At 39.3% G+C, this 16,648-nt stretch overlaps 1 protein-coding gene across 2 annotated transcripts in view; it reads left to right on the top strand.

Annotated features, from left to right (window-relative positions):
- BCAT1 (branched chain amino acid transaminase 1) overlaps positions 1-9,404 on the top strand; it is a 59,798-nt gene extending 50,394 nt beyond the window's left edge. For both annotated transcript variants that reach the window (XM_015868283.3, XM_015868273.3), the window contains exon 11: positions 2,350-9,404. In XM_015868283.3, coding sequence (XP_015723769.1) covers positions 2,350-2,391 — 42 coding nt within the window. In that variant the 3' untranslated portion in view covers positions 2,392-9,404. The remainder of the gene's footprint in view (positions 1-2,349) is intronic.
- The last annotated feature ends 7,244 nt before the right edge of the window (positions 9,405-16,648 follow it).

Below are 16,648 nucleotides of genomic sequence, written 5' to 3'. Positions count from 1 at the left end.
GACCAGGAGGTGCAGGGATCCGTGTCCAATGTCACTATACTGATTCTCTTGTATACAATACATGCTTGTTTAACATTTTCAGATTATCTCAGTTATTGTGTTTTTAAGTCTGTTTTCATGCAGCTCGTTGTTCATTTGCGAGTCTCCCATGTTCAGCAGGATTTCTCTGGGTATGCACAGCTGTTCAGTGGGAACCAGAGCTAGAGTGACAAATTAGAAACTCATGGGCAGAACTGATTTCATTTCTCATGCCAGTTGAGAGAGATAGTAGTCATACTGTGATGTACATTTACTTTCCTGTCATCAAGTGGAAGTTGTGATTACTTAGGCTGATCAAGATTTTAAATTAAATAATTACATTGTATGCAGTAATAGTGTGTTTATGAATGGCTTTGTCTTAGAGCACTGCCTTCTGCAAGTGATTGAGTTAGCAGATGTAGAGATGAGATTCTTTTCTCTAGGAATACCAGTCCGAAATGCCAGTGAGATGTTTTTGTGATTTTGCATTCCATACTTTGAGAATAAGCAAACTTTTTCTGTAGTCATTAAAGCAGAGATCATGATGTAACTTGAAAGGAGTGGATAGAAGATAAGGTGTTTTGTTTATACTACATGAGATATAACACAGTTAAACACCACAGTCAAAGACAGCAATGAACTAAGATTTAGTCAAAAAACATTATCTTTTTCAAGTTGCCCCATCTAAATGGGCATGCCAGAAGAAAACAGCCAGGGAATAGTAAAGGGTGTATTAATTTCTGTCTTTGACAGTGTCAGAAAAGGAAATTAAATATCTACCTATCTACCTACCTATCTATCTATCTATCTATCTATCTAGGAAAATGAAGGCGTTTTAGCAGTGATCGGAGCATCTTCGTTCTCCCTTTAGTTCTGGAATTGTGTTCAAACTATTTTCAAATGGCAACTTAGACCACCCCTTGCAATTTGTGAAGTTGTCATCAGATATGGTACTACCTGAAGCCATCAAAACTTTCAAATAATCTCCTGGCCTTTCTCTGCTTTCTGATTTGTGAGGACTGAAAGAGTGACCTTGTCACTGAGGAGTGACATGAAGGTCAAAGACATCTCTTTTTTTTCTCCATTTACTATCATCCATATAAAAATTGCCTTACATTAGGGTAAAGCAGTGCTGTGTGGTTAAACTAGTGATACATCTACTTTTCCTTAATACAGTTCACAAGGCTACCACACTGATACCTGGGAACATAAGCTGGTGATCCTTTCAGCAAGTAAATTTATCTAGGGTCCTCAGTAGTGCCAAGGCAGTGTTTAATCAACTGTGTCACAGACTGCAAAACTAGAAGAGCAGTATTAGTAATGTAAAGAAGTAGATGTGATATATGCAGAGAGGTCTTTTAGAGGGTTTACTCACTGGACTAAGGAGTGAAACACAAGTAAACTGAATGTCATTTCTTTGTGAATCTAGAATTGTTTTTTCCTGACTTATCTTGATTTGGAGATTTTCTTTTGTGCCTGCTCTAATGTGCCTTTATCTCCTTTCCTGCTGATATATAACACGGATTTGGAGGAAATCCCTCTTATTCTCACTTGGAGGGATTATCATCAAGTGGTATTTTCAGCCTACGTGAAGCCTCTAAAACAGTTCTTTATTCTTTGCTCAGAAGGATTTTCAAGCTCTCATGGTACTATAAAAGGTGAAGGGCTCCAGCCTACATCTGCCACTAGTCTGTCCACCTCTGCTTTACTTAAATACATGAGCAATATGTGCATTTTTGGGGCTCTCTGGAGTGCTGTTTATGGGTCTGGTGACGAAGAGCTTTAGAATACAGAGCCATTTTAATGATTCAAAGTGCTTCCTTGGGACTGTATCCTCCCATGAAAGTGAAGCAACTTCATGTAGTAGGTCATCTTCTATTCTGCCTGGTCTAGGGGAAGACAACTTGTTTTATTCTGGTTGCAATTCTCTCTAACTGCACTCTGTGGTATTTGTGATTGGTTCTATTTTACAGTCAGTCAGAATGTAATAAAAAGCCACCTTAAAAAGAAAATAAAAACAAATGTGTCTGTTTACTGGAACTTGAGCAGGGGCATAGTTAGGAATAAATTATTGATCTGATCTCTGGGAATAACTGCATTAAATTGATGGAAAGCTTTAACAAAGCAGGACTGTATCATCTCTAGCTGTGTATTTCTGGTTCACTCATTGGAAGATGTATAAAGCTGCAAGGTACCTCTAATAATCTTTGTGGCTTCTTCTAGACCCACTACTTAAGTTCAATGTCTTTCATGTCCTGGAGGCCCATACTATCATCATTATTGTGCACTACTACTTTTAATTTCTAAAACTCCCTTTTTGGTTTCTTTCAGTATGGAAGAGAAGACAGCGATTGGACAGTGCTGGTGTCATGAAGGTGGAAGAGCTCAGACCCTCCAGACATAATAAACACAAATAATGATTACTTCTTTAGCTGCCCGTGCATAGCCTAGTTTCTGCATCAGTTTGCTCCCCAGGATGATTGTTTCCACAATCCAGTGAATGTGAACACAATCATTTTGTTTTCTACTGTAATCCTGTTAGTGGAAGCTTGTCTTCTTGGTAGAGGTGCTAAATGTTAGCAATAGAACTTTCCTGACAGTTTTCCTAGTGCCTCCTTGTGTCTTATGTACAGTCTAAAAACTTGTAAAATGCTCTTCAACTGCTCTTCAGTTTGTTTGGTTTATTTTAACTGCCATCGCCAGCAGAGCAAGTTGTATAAAGCAGAGAAATTGCCTGTTGTCCACAAGGTTCTATTGCCATTATTCTGCCTTTTGCTCTGTGTTCAAAAACCAATTAAGTTTAACCATAAGCTCTGTCCTTTTGTAACCTGCTTGTATGAAAATACCTGAACTTTTATTAGCCTCACAGATTTCTTGATCCACATTCAGTCAGATAACAACTCCGTCCTTTAGCCCAGATGCTTAGCATGGATCTAGCATGCAACATGCTACTTGTTGGCCTGCTGCTTTTACCTCTGTGAAGATAAGCAGAGGCTGGTAGGGCAGGACATACATCACTAGCAGCTGAATACATCCTTCAGTACATGGTGTCCAGGGCTGAGCCAGACCATGCTGACACCAGAATTGCCCTTTGTCTGGTATAACAGAGATCTGGGAGCTGCTGACGTAGTGTCGCCTTCTGGGTGAATGTGTTGAAAATACAGTTAAACAACAGTGGTTGTAGAAGTTGAACCACTCTTCATTTGGTTGAAGCGAGAGCAGCCAAGCCTTTGGACTGAGGTTCAGTTAAATGGGATTTTCCTTAAGCATCATCCAGCCAACATGATTTAGATCAGTAGAAAGTTTTCTTGTTCCCTTCAGCACTCACAGGGCCTTTCTGTTTAAGGAACAAGTTATGTTGTCAGCAGAAATTATCTAGCTCAAGAAGGAAAGGGATTTTATTCAAACTCTGTTTTTTGTTTTGATTAAGTGTAAAGTTATTCATATTCTGCTGCTATTTGGGCTTCATGCTCTATATTACTTTATTAGTGAGGGAATTAACTTCTGCAATGGTTCACTAAGAAGTATCCTGTAATATTTATTAGCTTTCTTTTTTGCACACAGATTTGTCAAATAGCTTTAGGCTATCTCTAGCCAAAAAGATCACTATATTCTGTATCAATATTCCAAAGTGCTACTTCAGTATAAAACTGGTGGAAATCCACTGACGCTAACAGAGTTCTATAAGAAGTGAAGGTAAAACATTTATTTCCATACTTTGGAGTAGGGATGCACCAGTATTAAGGGAAATTCTTAGCACTTTATTTTACTACTTTTTTTTTTTTTTTTTTAATAAGATGCAACAGTATCTCTCATGCTTTACATAAGTTCTTTATAATTACTGGTGTTCGTTATCATAAATTAAAAAGGCAAAGCAGAATTTCTAATAGACCACCCATGCCTTATACAACTGCTGTAGGGTCATAAAGTGTGGTTTTTATGTTTAGTTTGGTTTTTTTGGGGGGGGAGAGAGTTAAAGACCACCCATACTTAACCATCAGTTACTTTGCTCCCTCAAATCATGACTTTTTCTGTCTTTCACTTTGACCCAATGTGATTGTTTTTTTTTTAATGAAGAGCAGTTGGATGTTCTCTCTGGTAATGTAACTACTGTTAAATTGTTGGACACTTTTCTCATTAGAATACAACTGCAAGCACAGAGTTTTGTTTCACAGTAGCAATAGTGCCGTGTGTTCACTTTTCTGACCATCTGAATCAGTATAGTGTGCTGGTCTTTGTTCAGTATCTTAATATGTGCTACAAGCTGCTAGTAGTCTTCCATTTTTCTTTAAGAAGATGAACGGAAAAATATACATGGGGAATATGTCAAGGTGCAGAGTGGGGTAGGGAGTTTTATCCAATGAGGCAAGTATCGTAACTAAAGAGTGCCTTTAACTAAAGCATGGCATGGAGCTTTCTGTTACTGAAGTATACAGTCCAAACCCTTATATTCATCTTGAATTTAGGAGCATAAGGAAAAGTTGTAATAATCTAACTTCAGATGCATGGAAAAGTGGATGTGTGATACCTTCATGTCACAAAGTCTTGATAGAGTTGATGGGTATCTTATATCAAAAATCCCCATGAAGGCATGAGTGTACCAAGGTTAATCTATTCACTAATCAGAATGAGTTAAGGACCAGTTTGAAGAATTATTTTACTGTGATGCAGAACTTGAAAGTTATATAAAGCTCTTCCTAAAATGGATGCAAATAATTTAATGTGAGGAAGCAAAATAGTTTCATTTATTTGGTTTGCACTGCTGCCTGTGCTGACCAGGGAGACATCTCTCCTTTTGTTGCATGTACTGAACCAATGGAGACTTCAGAATTATAAAGTTGAAACTGGAATGACCCACAGAAATCCACAGGCTTTTCTAGCTGCAAGAATAAAAACGTAGTGTATGTATAGTCAACCGTTCTTATCATTTGGTTACTTGCTTTATTCTGGCTGTGTCAACTCAGCATTGTGCTTGTTTCTAAATCCAAGTGGATAGATTCTAGATTCTAGATTTTAAACTTTAAAGCCTAAATAAAGGGAGATGTCAGGTCAGCATCATACAGGAAAATCTTCTGATCTTGTATGCTTTCCTATTCTGCATTCTGCCACTGTTTTTATCCTGTTAACCAAAGGAAAGAAATAATATGTGTAAATAATCGTGTTTGGTATTGTGTTCTTCCTATTTTTGCCTGTAAGATTTAGGAGGGGACTATGGTATTCCCTGAGCTAGTAATAGATTGTAAAAGAACATCTGCACATCTCTTTTCCATGTGCCCTATTTGTTTAATTGCAACAAATTTACAAGTGAATGGTACATCATAACTAGGCAATTATCCATTCTTACTCAGTTAGTTTTGATTCTGTTAATTGATCATTTAAGACTTAAGATAGTCTAACATTAGAATTTGAGACTGTTCAAAGAGGATCAACAAATTCATATTGTTGTCTGATATTTGCATAATTGGTTGCAATTATTTAATGTCGAACTGGATTGATCAGTTGAGACTCAGCCTTTTCACATTTGTGCTTTATAAATACCGATCCTTTAAAACGATAATGATGAACTCTAATTCTCATCTTTCTTTACCCCTTCATTGTTTTCATTATGATTTTCAGTATTGAGAGTGTCCTTAATTTTCAGTTTGGTGAGTATGATTTATGCTTGGGAAAGAAGCTCTTCAAATGAGAAAACATTTCATAAAATTGGCATTTCATACAGGCTGTTCTGGTGCCAGGAGTTATGGTATCAGCAACTGGTGTTACTTAACTGGATTCTTAACTGCAGCGAGGGCAAATTCACAGATGATTTACAATGACAGTCTGGTGAGAATGCTAATAAAGGTCCCTGCTTAGAATAGATAATCTGTTCGGCCTATAGTGGTGCAAAGCAAACATGATTTTTCAGGTATGTAGAAAAGAAATCTGATGAGACAAAAGCCAAGACAGTGAGAGACCTCTACCCAGACAGTTTGCACCTGTCCAACAATCTCAATCCAAAAAGAATTTGTCCATTGCTCTTTCTTAGACAAACTCTTGTCCAGGCTTCTTCAGTATAAACTTACTTTATCCTTATTTTTCCACAGGCATGAACAGTGGTAATTTGGAAAAATACACAGATATTATACATATACACAGACAAAGGTGGTATCCCAGTCTGTTGGACTATGGCTATGTCAGACTTTTCTCTCTGCATGGGAATCACCCTACTAATAGTTGAATGTCTTAGTGGCAGGCTTCTATACTGAGAGGTGGGCAGGTGTAAATGCTGGCTGAGTACACCCTGAGGTCAACCATTTTATTCTGGCTTTCTCTCCTTTCCACATAGATTTGCAAATTATTTTCTCCTTACTGTCCTATCACGGTGTCACATAGTTTCATGGTTATAATGACCACTTAAGTAAATTATGCATTAATTTTGTTTTTAGCAGTGGTGACAATTTACTTTAAAAAAAGTGTTGTATTCATCTTGCAGGTGTGATCAGGGATCAGAATTGAGCTTTACCATCTGGACATGTAATGACTGAACAGACTGACACTGACTTTGTGACCCTGGGCAGGTGTTCTAACTTCTTTGCAAGTGCAGAGTAGCAATAGTGCCAGTCATATTGCTTTTAACCCTAATCCAAAGTTATTATATTACAGAGCAAATAAGCTTCCCAGAAAGCTTTCTAGGCAGCAGAGAATGCCAAGTACAGTACCGTACTTCTAATGTAGAATCATTAAACTGCAACTATTCCAAGGGGACAACTTGTCATGTAGCATTGAGACAGACTTCTTTAATTATCTCAGCTACAAATTTTCTGCATTGCATTCTTTAGCAGTTGGGAGATGTCGAGCCTCTGTTTTAATGTGTTTTATCACTACCCTTAAAATTTGGAAAAATAATTTGTAAGTAAGTCTTGAGTCATTGTTGAGCTGAGTCCCTTCTTAACAAATATCCCAATAGCTGTAGTCAAAATAGCAAAATAGATTACTGATATTGGTGGAAAACCATGTTGCTGCTGTCATTCTGCTTATGACTTGCTTTCAGCCTAATAGTTATTTGGAACTATTTATTTTCTCTTAACCATGCTAATTCTGAGTGCTGTCTACAGCAAATTTGGCAAATATATCTAACTCCATTAACAAAACTTCTGCATTACTTTGAGCTTGAACAATAAAGTACATTAGGACCTATTGTTGCAGGTGTGCAACAATACTGAGTTAGAATAGGCATGCCTTAGACGTAAAACAAAATCTGGGCATTAGTAGCTGAGTGGAAATAAATGTCTCTGGCAACACTTGCAAGGTTTACCGCACCCAACATTACTAAAATAGTGGTAGAAACAGTGGTAGAATAATTACTAAAATAGTGGTAGAAACAGTACAGCTCGATCTCTGTGCCTGTCTTTGAACACGAATTTACACTGTTTGGCTTATCACAAAACTTAATTTATTGTGTCTTAATTTTAGCACAAATCTGAATTCTCAAGCCATGCTTTAAAATATATATATATGAAAAAAAGAAAGCATTTCATGTGAACAGGAGGATGTTGAGAAGGATTTAAGACCTTTGTAAAGAATTTTGAAGCTCTTCAAAATATCTGCCAGATAAAGTTAGGTATGAGAAGACAGCTTTATAGAAATAAGTAACTGTAGTGTATCAAATGATTTTCCAGTGCTTTGGAGTCCCGCACATTATGTTTCATCCTCTTTTCCAGGATCATTTTTGTCACTGACCAAAGAGGCGCGCAGGGAAAAGTAGATAAAATAAGCTTAGTGCTTTTATTTTCTCCCAAGCAAGAGTTGGGAAAGTTTCTAAGAGCTGGTTCTCTTGATATTGCTAACTCTTTAGGACTTGATTTTCTCATGCTTGTAGCAGTCGTTTTAGGTGTGAGGTGGAAGAGCTCAGAAGTTGTCTCGGGCAGTATTGTCATCAGGGAGCAGATCTGTTTTCACTTTATGATCACAGTGACCAAGATGTGAACGTGTCATCTTTTCAGTTTTGCATCTTTTTAATACAAAATTGCTTTTCATTGTAGGGCTGTGATACAGTGCCACTGAACTGTTATCTTACTCTGTGATGTCTCAAGAGGTTACAAGAAGAATGCAAGCATTCTTTTTCTTTATGCAATCACCTTCTTTTATGCCAAATCCCTTCTTCATTATGATTTGGTCTCTGCTAGAATTGTGATCTTATCAGGTGAAATACCAAATCTGTTTGGTTTTTTATTTTTCCTCTACTGTCCAGTTCTAGTGCCTGCTGGATTATTTTGATAAGTTCAAAGTACTGGCAGCAAATACCAGAGCAAAAACTGAAGTGGAAGTCTTCTGCCTCCAGAATAGGTGTGCTAGGAATTAGTAAAATTACCTGTCTCCTTACTTCAGTCAAAATGGGAGTTGAGAAGAATATAGTTATCATTCCCATTCAGTTCAAAACAGAAACTGCCCAGGTATACCAGATGCCTAGCAGCGTGGTAGATCTCTGTTTGTGAATGCTCCTATTCAGTTGTTTAAATGCTTACATCTGTGCCTATATTTTTTCATAATTTTACCCCTTGTAGTATGGCTGAAACCTGCAACATGCTTCTATATGCCATGAAACCATAAAACAATTGATTAAAACAGTAGTGCTCCAGACATGGTCTAAAACCAAGATACTGTTTTCTACATGTCAGTGGCCTATTTTGTTCCTGTAATTTCAGTTTATCTTCTTATGGCCTAATAGCTGACAAGACCTACAAGCAGGATCCCAGTATATTATTTCTGTCCCATAGATGAGGATGTTGACAAAGAGTGAGCCAATTCCCTCCATCTCCTGGAAGATGGCTTTTATGGTGTCTACAGTAAAGAGTGACAGAATATCAGATGTTCTTTGCCAAGATGGAGATGTAGGTTTTTTTGAAGCTATTTGCAAACAATTTCTGTCAGGCCAGTACATTTGGAAAGACAGTGTCCCAGTCTACCTGACCTTCAAGGCATTTAGAAGGATGCAGTAGTAGTTATTGGAATGTAGCAGTGGGAGATTAGCAACATAAGAGTGAGAAGTAAACACCTCTGAAGGGTCTCTGTTGTCTTAAATGTTAAAGTTAACAGGGTATTTTACAAGGATCTGAGCATATAAAAGCTGTAAAGGACAGATGTGTGAAAAAATACTGGATAAACTAAAGGAAAGTCTACCTCATTCTTCTCTAAAGGTTTTGTAGAAGCACAATTAAACACTCCTAACGGCATTGTTACGTACAGACCATCTGGCATGAAAGAAACACTTTATATTTGTATGTCTATAAATCCTGTAATAACTGTATTTTGCTGGCAGTAGAAACAGTCTATACTATTTGCAGTTTTCCTCATCAAATCTGTAATTATGCAATGTTTCCGTCTCCAATAAAGGAATTTAATGGGCACCTGTTTGTAGCATGTTATGAAATCATCATTGTTGAGCACAGCTAACTAAGAATAATTATCCCATAGACAGGAGCGGTTACGGAATGCATCTCTTGAAGGCTGGATTGAAAGAAAAAAAGGATTACTGAATGAAGTGTGACAGCTGAGCAAGATGCAGTTGGTGAGAGATAAGCTAAGTCTATGGTCAAAATGCAAAGCCCGTGTTCTGGCTTCCACTGAAGTCCTCCAGTATGGCACTTAGAGGAAAGAATGAGGCCATAATAATGGCAGACATCCATGTACCCTGCCAAGCCTTGAGGTTGAGACGGTTGTTTCACTGCAGTAAAATGTTGGACAAGTCGAGTGGCAAAATTACCTACCCACCAGCCATGTTGTCATGAAACAGCTTATAACATGTCAGGACTATGTAACAGTGATTGAATACAGCCCCCATTCTAAGGGTTTTGGGGTGTTGAACTCAAATGAGGGAAGAAAGCCAGAAAACAACTTAATACTTGGAGCACTTACTTCACAAGGCAGTTTTGATAGTCATTACTCTAAAGTATGTCAACCAGTGGGAAGCCCTTTGAAGGTGCAAAGCACTGAAATGCGTGTCGTTAAAATCTTGACATTTGCCATGTGTAGTAGCTATATTTACCAAAATACTTGACGTATTCCCCTTTTTTCAATGCAGGGAATACTGTGATTAAAGGTAGTACTGATCCATGCTGTGGTAAAATACACATCAGGGTAAATTTTCCATCTGGCTGGTTCTCGGTGATTTCAGAAGGCTGGCATGGATACAGGACACTTTGAAGAAGCTGTAGACAGGTAAGTACTAGGAGTTGTTAATTACTGCTGGGAGAATGAGCCTAACGTGTCAGAATCAAACTTTATTCCCTTATTTTGACCTCTCCACTTCCATCCTAAGGGACCCTTCCATAACTGTAAACATGAGCTTCAAAAATCAGTTTTCCCAAGTAGTAATAATTTGAGAACTGATCCTGAAAGGGGGTGAGTGGGCTTCAGACACAGACAGACCCACATTTTATGTAAAACTTGGATGATCACCTTTTCTTTCCCTTTTGAAAAGTCCAAGCAATTGACAATTGTTTTACTTAATTAAACACATATTGCAGTACCATCACCAATACTGCACTCAGATGGAGAGTATTGATTCTGAGGACGCTGACCTGTGATAGTCTCTTGTAAAGCTGATGTGACCAAATGAGGTTTTAAAGTATTACAGGGGAAAGATGAAGTAAAAACCATATTCTGTATGTACAGAACAGGACAAATAATCCAGGCTAGAGATTCCAGCAAGGGCAGACAGTGTAATAAATAGGCCAATTTAAAGGGTCTATCAATGAAAACCTGTGCAACCTAGTCTAGGGTGCCTGCTTTGGCAGGGGGGTTGGACTAGGTGATCTCTAGAGGTCCCTTCCAACTCTACAGTTCTGTGACAAGCTTTAAATGATAGGGTTGTGTTTTTTTCTTCCTTTTGCTCCATTTATTGTTATTGTATCATTAAAATGCTGATTCTGTTGGAGCTGCTAAAAAAATTACTCTGCTGCCACAAAGAGCAACATGTTCTGTACCTCCCTATTCAACTGGTACTGGCTCAGACCCTGATTTGAGGTGACTTTCATGCTTTGAGCTGCTAATGAGAATGGCTCTGCTCTTCCTATTTCTTGCTGCTCCAACTCTGGTTTTCCCTCTGTGCTAATATTGCCACTGAAGCAGTTGTAGTCTGACCACAGAAAGGGAGGCATGTGCGCAGAACCCACTTATGGGAAGAGCAGGACTGCCCTTTAGACTTGGCAGAGTTTCTAAGGGGCTAAAGCCTGTTAAAAAGCCATACCTATATGAAATATTAGGACTTGATTATCTTCCAGGTGCAAGCTGCTTTTATTATGGCTCTTAAACTTTTATGCACCAGACCTTGCTTAAGTCATTGCTGAATTCTGCGTTGGCTTTTTTTTGTCTTGTTAGCTCATGCAAGCCTTACTCCTGAGCAAGGACTTTAATATTTGCTTTACTGTGAGGTCCCAGGTTGGAAACGAAATGAAATTCTGAAGATGTTATGTTTTCATCGTAAAGCTATGGATGAAAACTAATTAGAACAGTGAAAAACACTTTGGTCTTTTGGGTAAATCTAAATGCCTGAAAATGTGAAGTAAGGAAAAAGCCACAGCTCGGAGTACTGACCCAGTATTTGTTTGCTCTTGTGATGGAGCTCTGACCACCCTATTGCTCAGATCCAACCAGCTAAGACTCACATTGCTCCCAAGTGCTTATAAACATGACCTTCCTCCACTGCAGAGTATGTTGTTCCTAATATACCACACAAATAATGGAAAACCTGCTGCTGCTATTCATGTCTGAAAATGCCTTCCCACAGACATCAGCCACTAAGCATGACTTGTAGCAAAGATCCCTTTGGTATTCTCTTCATTACATGTGCAATATTTTATGGCTCTTGAGGAAAAACTGTTGTGCTTGAGCTTGAGCTAGACTTGGGGTTATACATCCTTCCTAATCCCTCCTGCCAGTCATTTTTACAGAGTGTTCTGTCCCTGAAGGGGTAGGGTCAGTGACTCCCAGTTGAGGAGAGGCCTTATCTGTACTGACCTTGTTGTATTAAAATATTTACTTAGTTATCAGGTGGCAGCAATCCTCTATTAGGCAGGCTTGCAAAGTCATTATGAGTATTGGGTAGGTGAGATGAGAGTTGGTTATCTATGATAAATTGCCTTGCTGAGAGAAATTACATTTTCTCTCGCTCTGTTTCAGTATCTTAATCTACCAGTGGTGATAGTGTTGGGCTGGGAAGGACTAATAGCTGCTATCAGGTGAGTCATTAATCTCAAGGTCTTCAGATTTATCGGTGGCTGTGCCAAGAGCTTTCCAGACCTCAGAGCTTGTTGTCTGTGTGTTGTGTTAAGGTGGAAAGGGGAGAAAGATAGAGGTATGTATGCCTTTCTGAAGGAGCGGGCAGTTGGGGGAATGTGATTTTCATGGCAAGGATTCCTGACTGATGACCTGACTTTCTGCAGTTTGGTCACATTATATTTCAGTACTGAGACTTTATTTTTAACAAATAAACAAAGTAAAGAAATAATGTTACCTAATGGACTTCCTGTTTTTCACTATCATGGAAGGAATCTGGTCAGACCCCAAATGCTACAGGACTTGCACCCTTGGGTAGTATGACCTCCTAGGAAGCAAAGCATCACTTTATTTATATACTCGTTTGACTTCAGGGAGACCAGACTACAGCCCATCAATCCAGGCGGTTTTATTGAATGCTCTACGTGGGAAAGCCTCGCACTTGCTGCTGGCATTGTGCACACAGGGTATAACCAATCAATCAGCTCAGAAGACTTTTTTTGGTCAGATGGGTGCTCTGTGTCTGAAGGGTTGGTGTTGCTGGGTTCCTCCGTTACCACTCCTTACCTTTGCTAAGGTGAATTGTAAGAGCTCAGTTGCACTTTGTACTGTTGCCTGACCCTCAGGGTCCCTTGGAAGGATTCCCTTTGTTAATCCATGTGCTGCCACATGAACCCAGCACAAAAGAGATCTCACTCCAGATCTCCAATAGTAGGACAACATCAAATCAGCATCTGAGACAGATGTTAATAAGAATATTTGTCCAAATTTGGGAACATCTTTATGGAAATTCCCAGAATTTTACAGTATAGAATGATATTCAAACACAAGCTGTATTTTCTGAGCATGCACATATCTCTGCCAGACCTCACAGCCTCCTACCAGAAACTTTTTCCTGGAAAGAGAGGGTGACATGAACAAGGGTTTATTATCTGTGATGGTGACTTAAGCAGCAGGAAGAGCCAACGTCATCTGACCCAGGGTGGCTATAATGAAGACATCTGTGAAGTTCAGGGCAAAATTCCTCTGCTACGGAGATGCTTAACCTGCTTCAACTGTTGTGTCACTGTCTTTGTCCTCTCTGATGATAAGACATGTTCTGTCAGGAAAAAATAACTCTGTCGTTTTGTGGAGGAAAGAAGGAAAGCAACTTTCCATGGAAGGAGGAGAATTGTGACTCGGGGATCATCAGTAATCAACCAAGTCTGTTTTAACATTTCCTGTTTCATTCGCTCCTAAGATTATGCTGGAGATCTTTTCGCAGGAAAAACTGAAAATCAAAGTGAATTGTAGTAAATTGCTAAAACCATGTTGGCTTTTAACGATTTATTTTTAAATGACACTGTTGCTTTTGGTTTCATCTGCAGTGCATAATGTAAGTTTATCAGATAAGAAGTGATTTTTCATTAGGGAAACATTATAAGCAATCTGGAAAAGAAGAAAAGATTAGCAGTTATCCATGATCAGTTTCTTTCAGTGCCTCTGAGCAAGGCAGGTAACTCTCCGATCTCCTATTTTCCAGCTGTAAGAAGGGGGTAATAGTTCTCAGCAAGCGGAGAGACTCCTGTGAGGATAAATGCATGAGAGCAGGCTGTGTGATCAATGAGCAGTGGAGGGCCATATGGAACCGAAGACAGATTCCACCATGGCTGCCTTCTCCACATTAATTTGTAATAGCGAGCTTACTCTTTCAATTAAACCTTACAATCACATTTCTGCCAAGCTTGGTGTTGCTTCCAATTTCAGCAAAACTTCACAAGCTGGAACGCTGCCTACAGCTGACAGGGAAATTTAAATGCAAGAAAACCAAGCTTATGCATGGCCAAACCTTGTGCAATTCCAGGCCTTGTCAGTCTCTGCTATTGATTCTGGTTTAAACAAATAAGCACCCAGCTCCTTGTCACCTAACCCTGAAAGAGTCTGCTTCAGCTAAATGCTCCGCTCTGAATCCCAAGGGATTATGAGTGTCCAGTAGCAGTTTATACGGACTAGGGGCATCCAAGCGCAGTGCTGTGTGTGAAAGGGTGCTTTGCTTGGCCACCTGAAGTTTAAGCCTCTGTTTTCATGTAGACCAAACATAGCCTGGACCTCAGAAAACAGAAGCAGGTTGCAAGATATTCAGTAGCTGTATTTTTTTGCACATACTGTTTTAACTGAGGGACAGCTGTTTTGCAAACATAGTTAACCAGCGTAGAGTAAAAGGTTCTACACAGCAAAGACTTGAAACATTTACTGTGTTTATTTTTGCGATCTTCACCCAAGCCCACAGAACTGAGAAACCCCATGGCCATCTGTGGAAAGAATTGCTTATTGCTTAAGAGAGAAAAGATGGACTGAAGTTGCAGTTCAGTGACTTAACCAAGACCTTCCTGCTCCAAAACTGTCTGGCTGCATGTGCAGTCCAGTCCATAGCTGCCAAAGCCCTTTGGTGCCTGTGTATTTTAGGGAAGAATGGAGCACTGTGGCTGGCTGCCGGGCCGGGCCAGGCAGGATGCGGTCAAGCCGGTACTGCATCTGTACCTGCAGCACGGTCCCCCCAACAAGGAGCTCATTCTGCAGCCGCCTTCTGGCTCCTTTGTGTGACTTCTTTATTTAGCTGACCACAGCATCTCTGGGCGTTCACGATGAAGTAAAGTGGGCTGAGATGGAGAAAGTAAGACCAGTGCTTGGCCTCTTCCTTCTTGCCCACAAGGGAACTATTTTTGATACTTAAACTCACACTGTAGTTCTACTAAAAAAGAAAAAAGAAAAAGAAAAGTGAAGAACATGTTACCAAAAAGCCTTTTCCACGACTCCTGCTGCAGAAATAAGAGCTGACATCTGCCCTGGCAGCCCAGCAGTAGGTATCTGTTATGTTCTGTGTCTTGTCCCTGCTATGGCTCTTCCAGGTTAACCCAATTTTCAGATGTCTGAACTGCAGGAACATTTGTTCCCTGATAAAACACAGAGCTCCCAACTTTTCTTCATTTAACTTGAGCTTAAAACCTGCTCTGTGTTCAGTGATCAGACTGTGACCCCTCTGATTTCCACTGGCAGAATAACTCCATGTACTTCATCACAATTTCAACTTCCTGGGCAAATTATTCTTTTAACTTGAGATACACTATCCGATTTTGCTTTATTCCTTAAGAAATATGTCCTTCAAGAGGTAAGTAAGTGCAGCCTCCCCCTCGTAAGAAAACTGCTGGGGGGGGGGTTCAATAAGCAGTATTGATTTTCATGGCTTTAAAAAAAAAAAAGAAAGAAAGAAAGAAAGAAAGGAAGAAAGGAGAAAAAAAAATCAAAAAATTGCCTGGCATGTTTTCTGTTCTCAGTAGCTTCCTCTGAGTAAACATGGTGCTGCAAAAGAGAACAGTAAAGCATCTGTGAGGTAGCAGTGTGTTTTTAGACATGCTATACATAATCAACCTCCAAGCCTGGTTACAACCTACGTATGATATACTGTGCTCTTATGTCTATGTTTAGGTGCATTTTATCAGTGTAGGCATACAGCCACAGCTCTACTCTGAAGCTGCAATTTTTGTTTATGCAGTAAACCCATACCTGGCCACAACCCCACACAGGAAAAGCTATACTGGGAAAAGCATACTTCTGCTAGAACAACGAAGTCATTTGGGGCTTTGGCTGGCACAGCTCTGCTGGGGAAATCACAATTCACCATGCTCCTAGTTGGCATTGCTGGTAGCAGAAGTTTGGAACAGAGTTGTAGTCTCACAGGACTCTCATAGCTCAGGAAGAACAGATTGCCTTTAAACTTACTGATCCCAGGAGGCTTAGGTCTTTGGTGTTTTCTTTGCAGCCCAGGAAGCTTGTGTGAGCTAGAACAGGCTTTTGCAGAGCTTTTGTAATGCACTGTGATTTGTTTTAGACTGAAATATCCCTTCTTCAGCTGTAACTACTTAATTATCTACAGGAGCAGATTTGTATATTGTCCTCTCCAGGAGATGATCTGTAGCCATTTTTACTCACAACTGCCTTTCTCCCCATCCCTCCCCCCCCTTTTTTTACCTGATAAGAGAAGTTTGTCACTGGACTGGATCTTGTTACGGTTACCTTTGTGGCTTTAAATTTAGTGCAGGAAAAGAAATAACTCAGCCTTCCAGACAAAATAGTGTTCTCTTTTTCCCCTGCCATCCAGTGCCCTGCCACAAAATAAAATAAAATAAAATAAAATAAAATAAAATAAAATAAAATAAAATAAATAAAAAAGCAAAAACACAGAACAGAGCTAGAGAGTGTATTTAAACATGAAACCATCTACAACCACCCTGCCAACAAAAGCAACAGTATTAATCCATTTTGTACTAATCTGAAATTTTCAGTTCTGTGTTACTTCCAAATCAAGCAAAAACTGGAATAAAATCCCTCTTATGCT

The sequence above is a fragment of the Coturnix japonica genome, chromosome 1, assembly GCF_054131305.1.
Source record: "Coturnix japonica strain WE chromosome 1, WE-NBRP24, whole genome shotgun sequence".
Lineage (NCBI taxonomy): Eukaryota > Metazoa > Chordata > Aves > Galliformes > Phasianidae > Coturnix > Coturnix japonica.
Note: the sequence above shows the minus strand (reverse complement) of the source record. Positions and strands in the feature narration are given on the sequence as shown.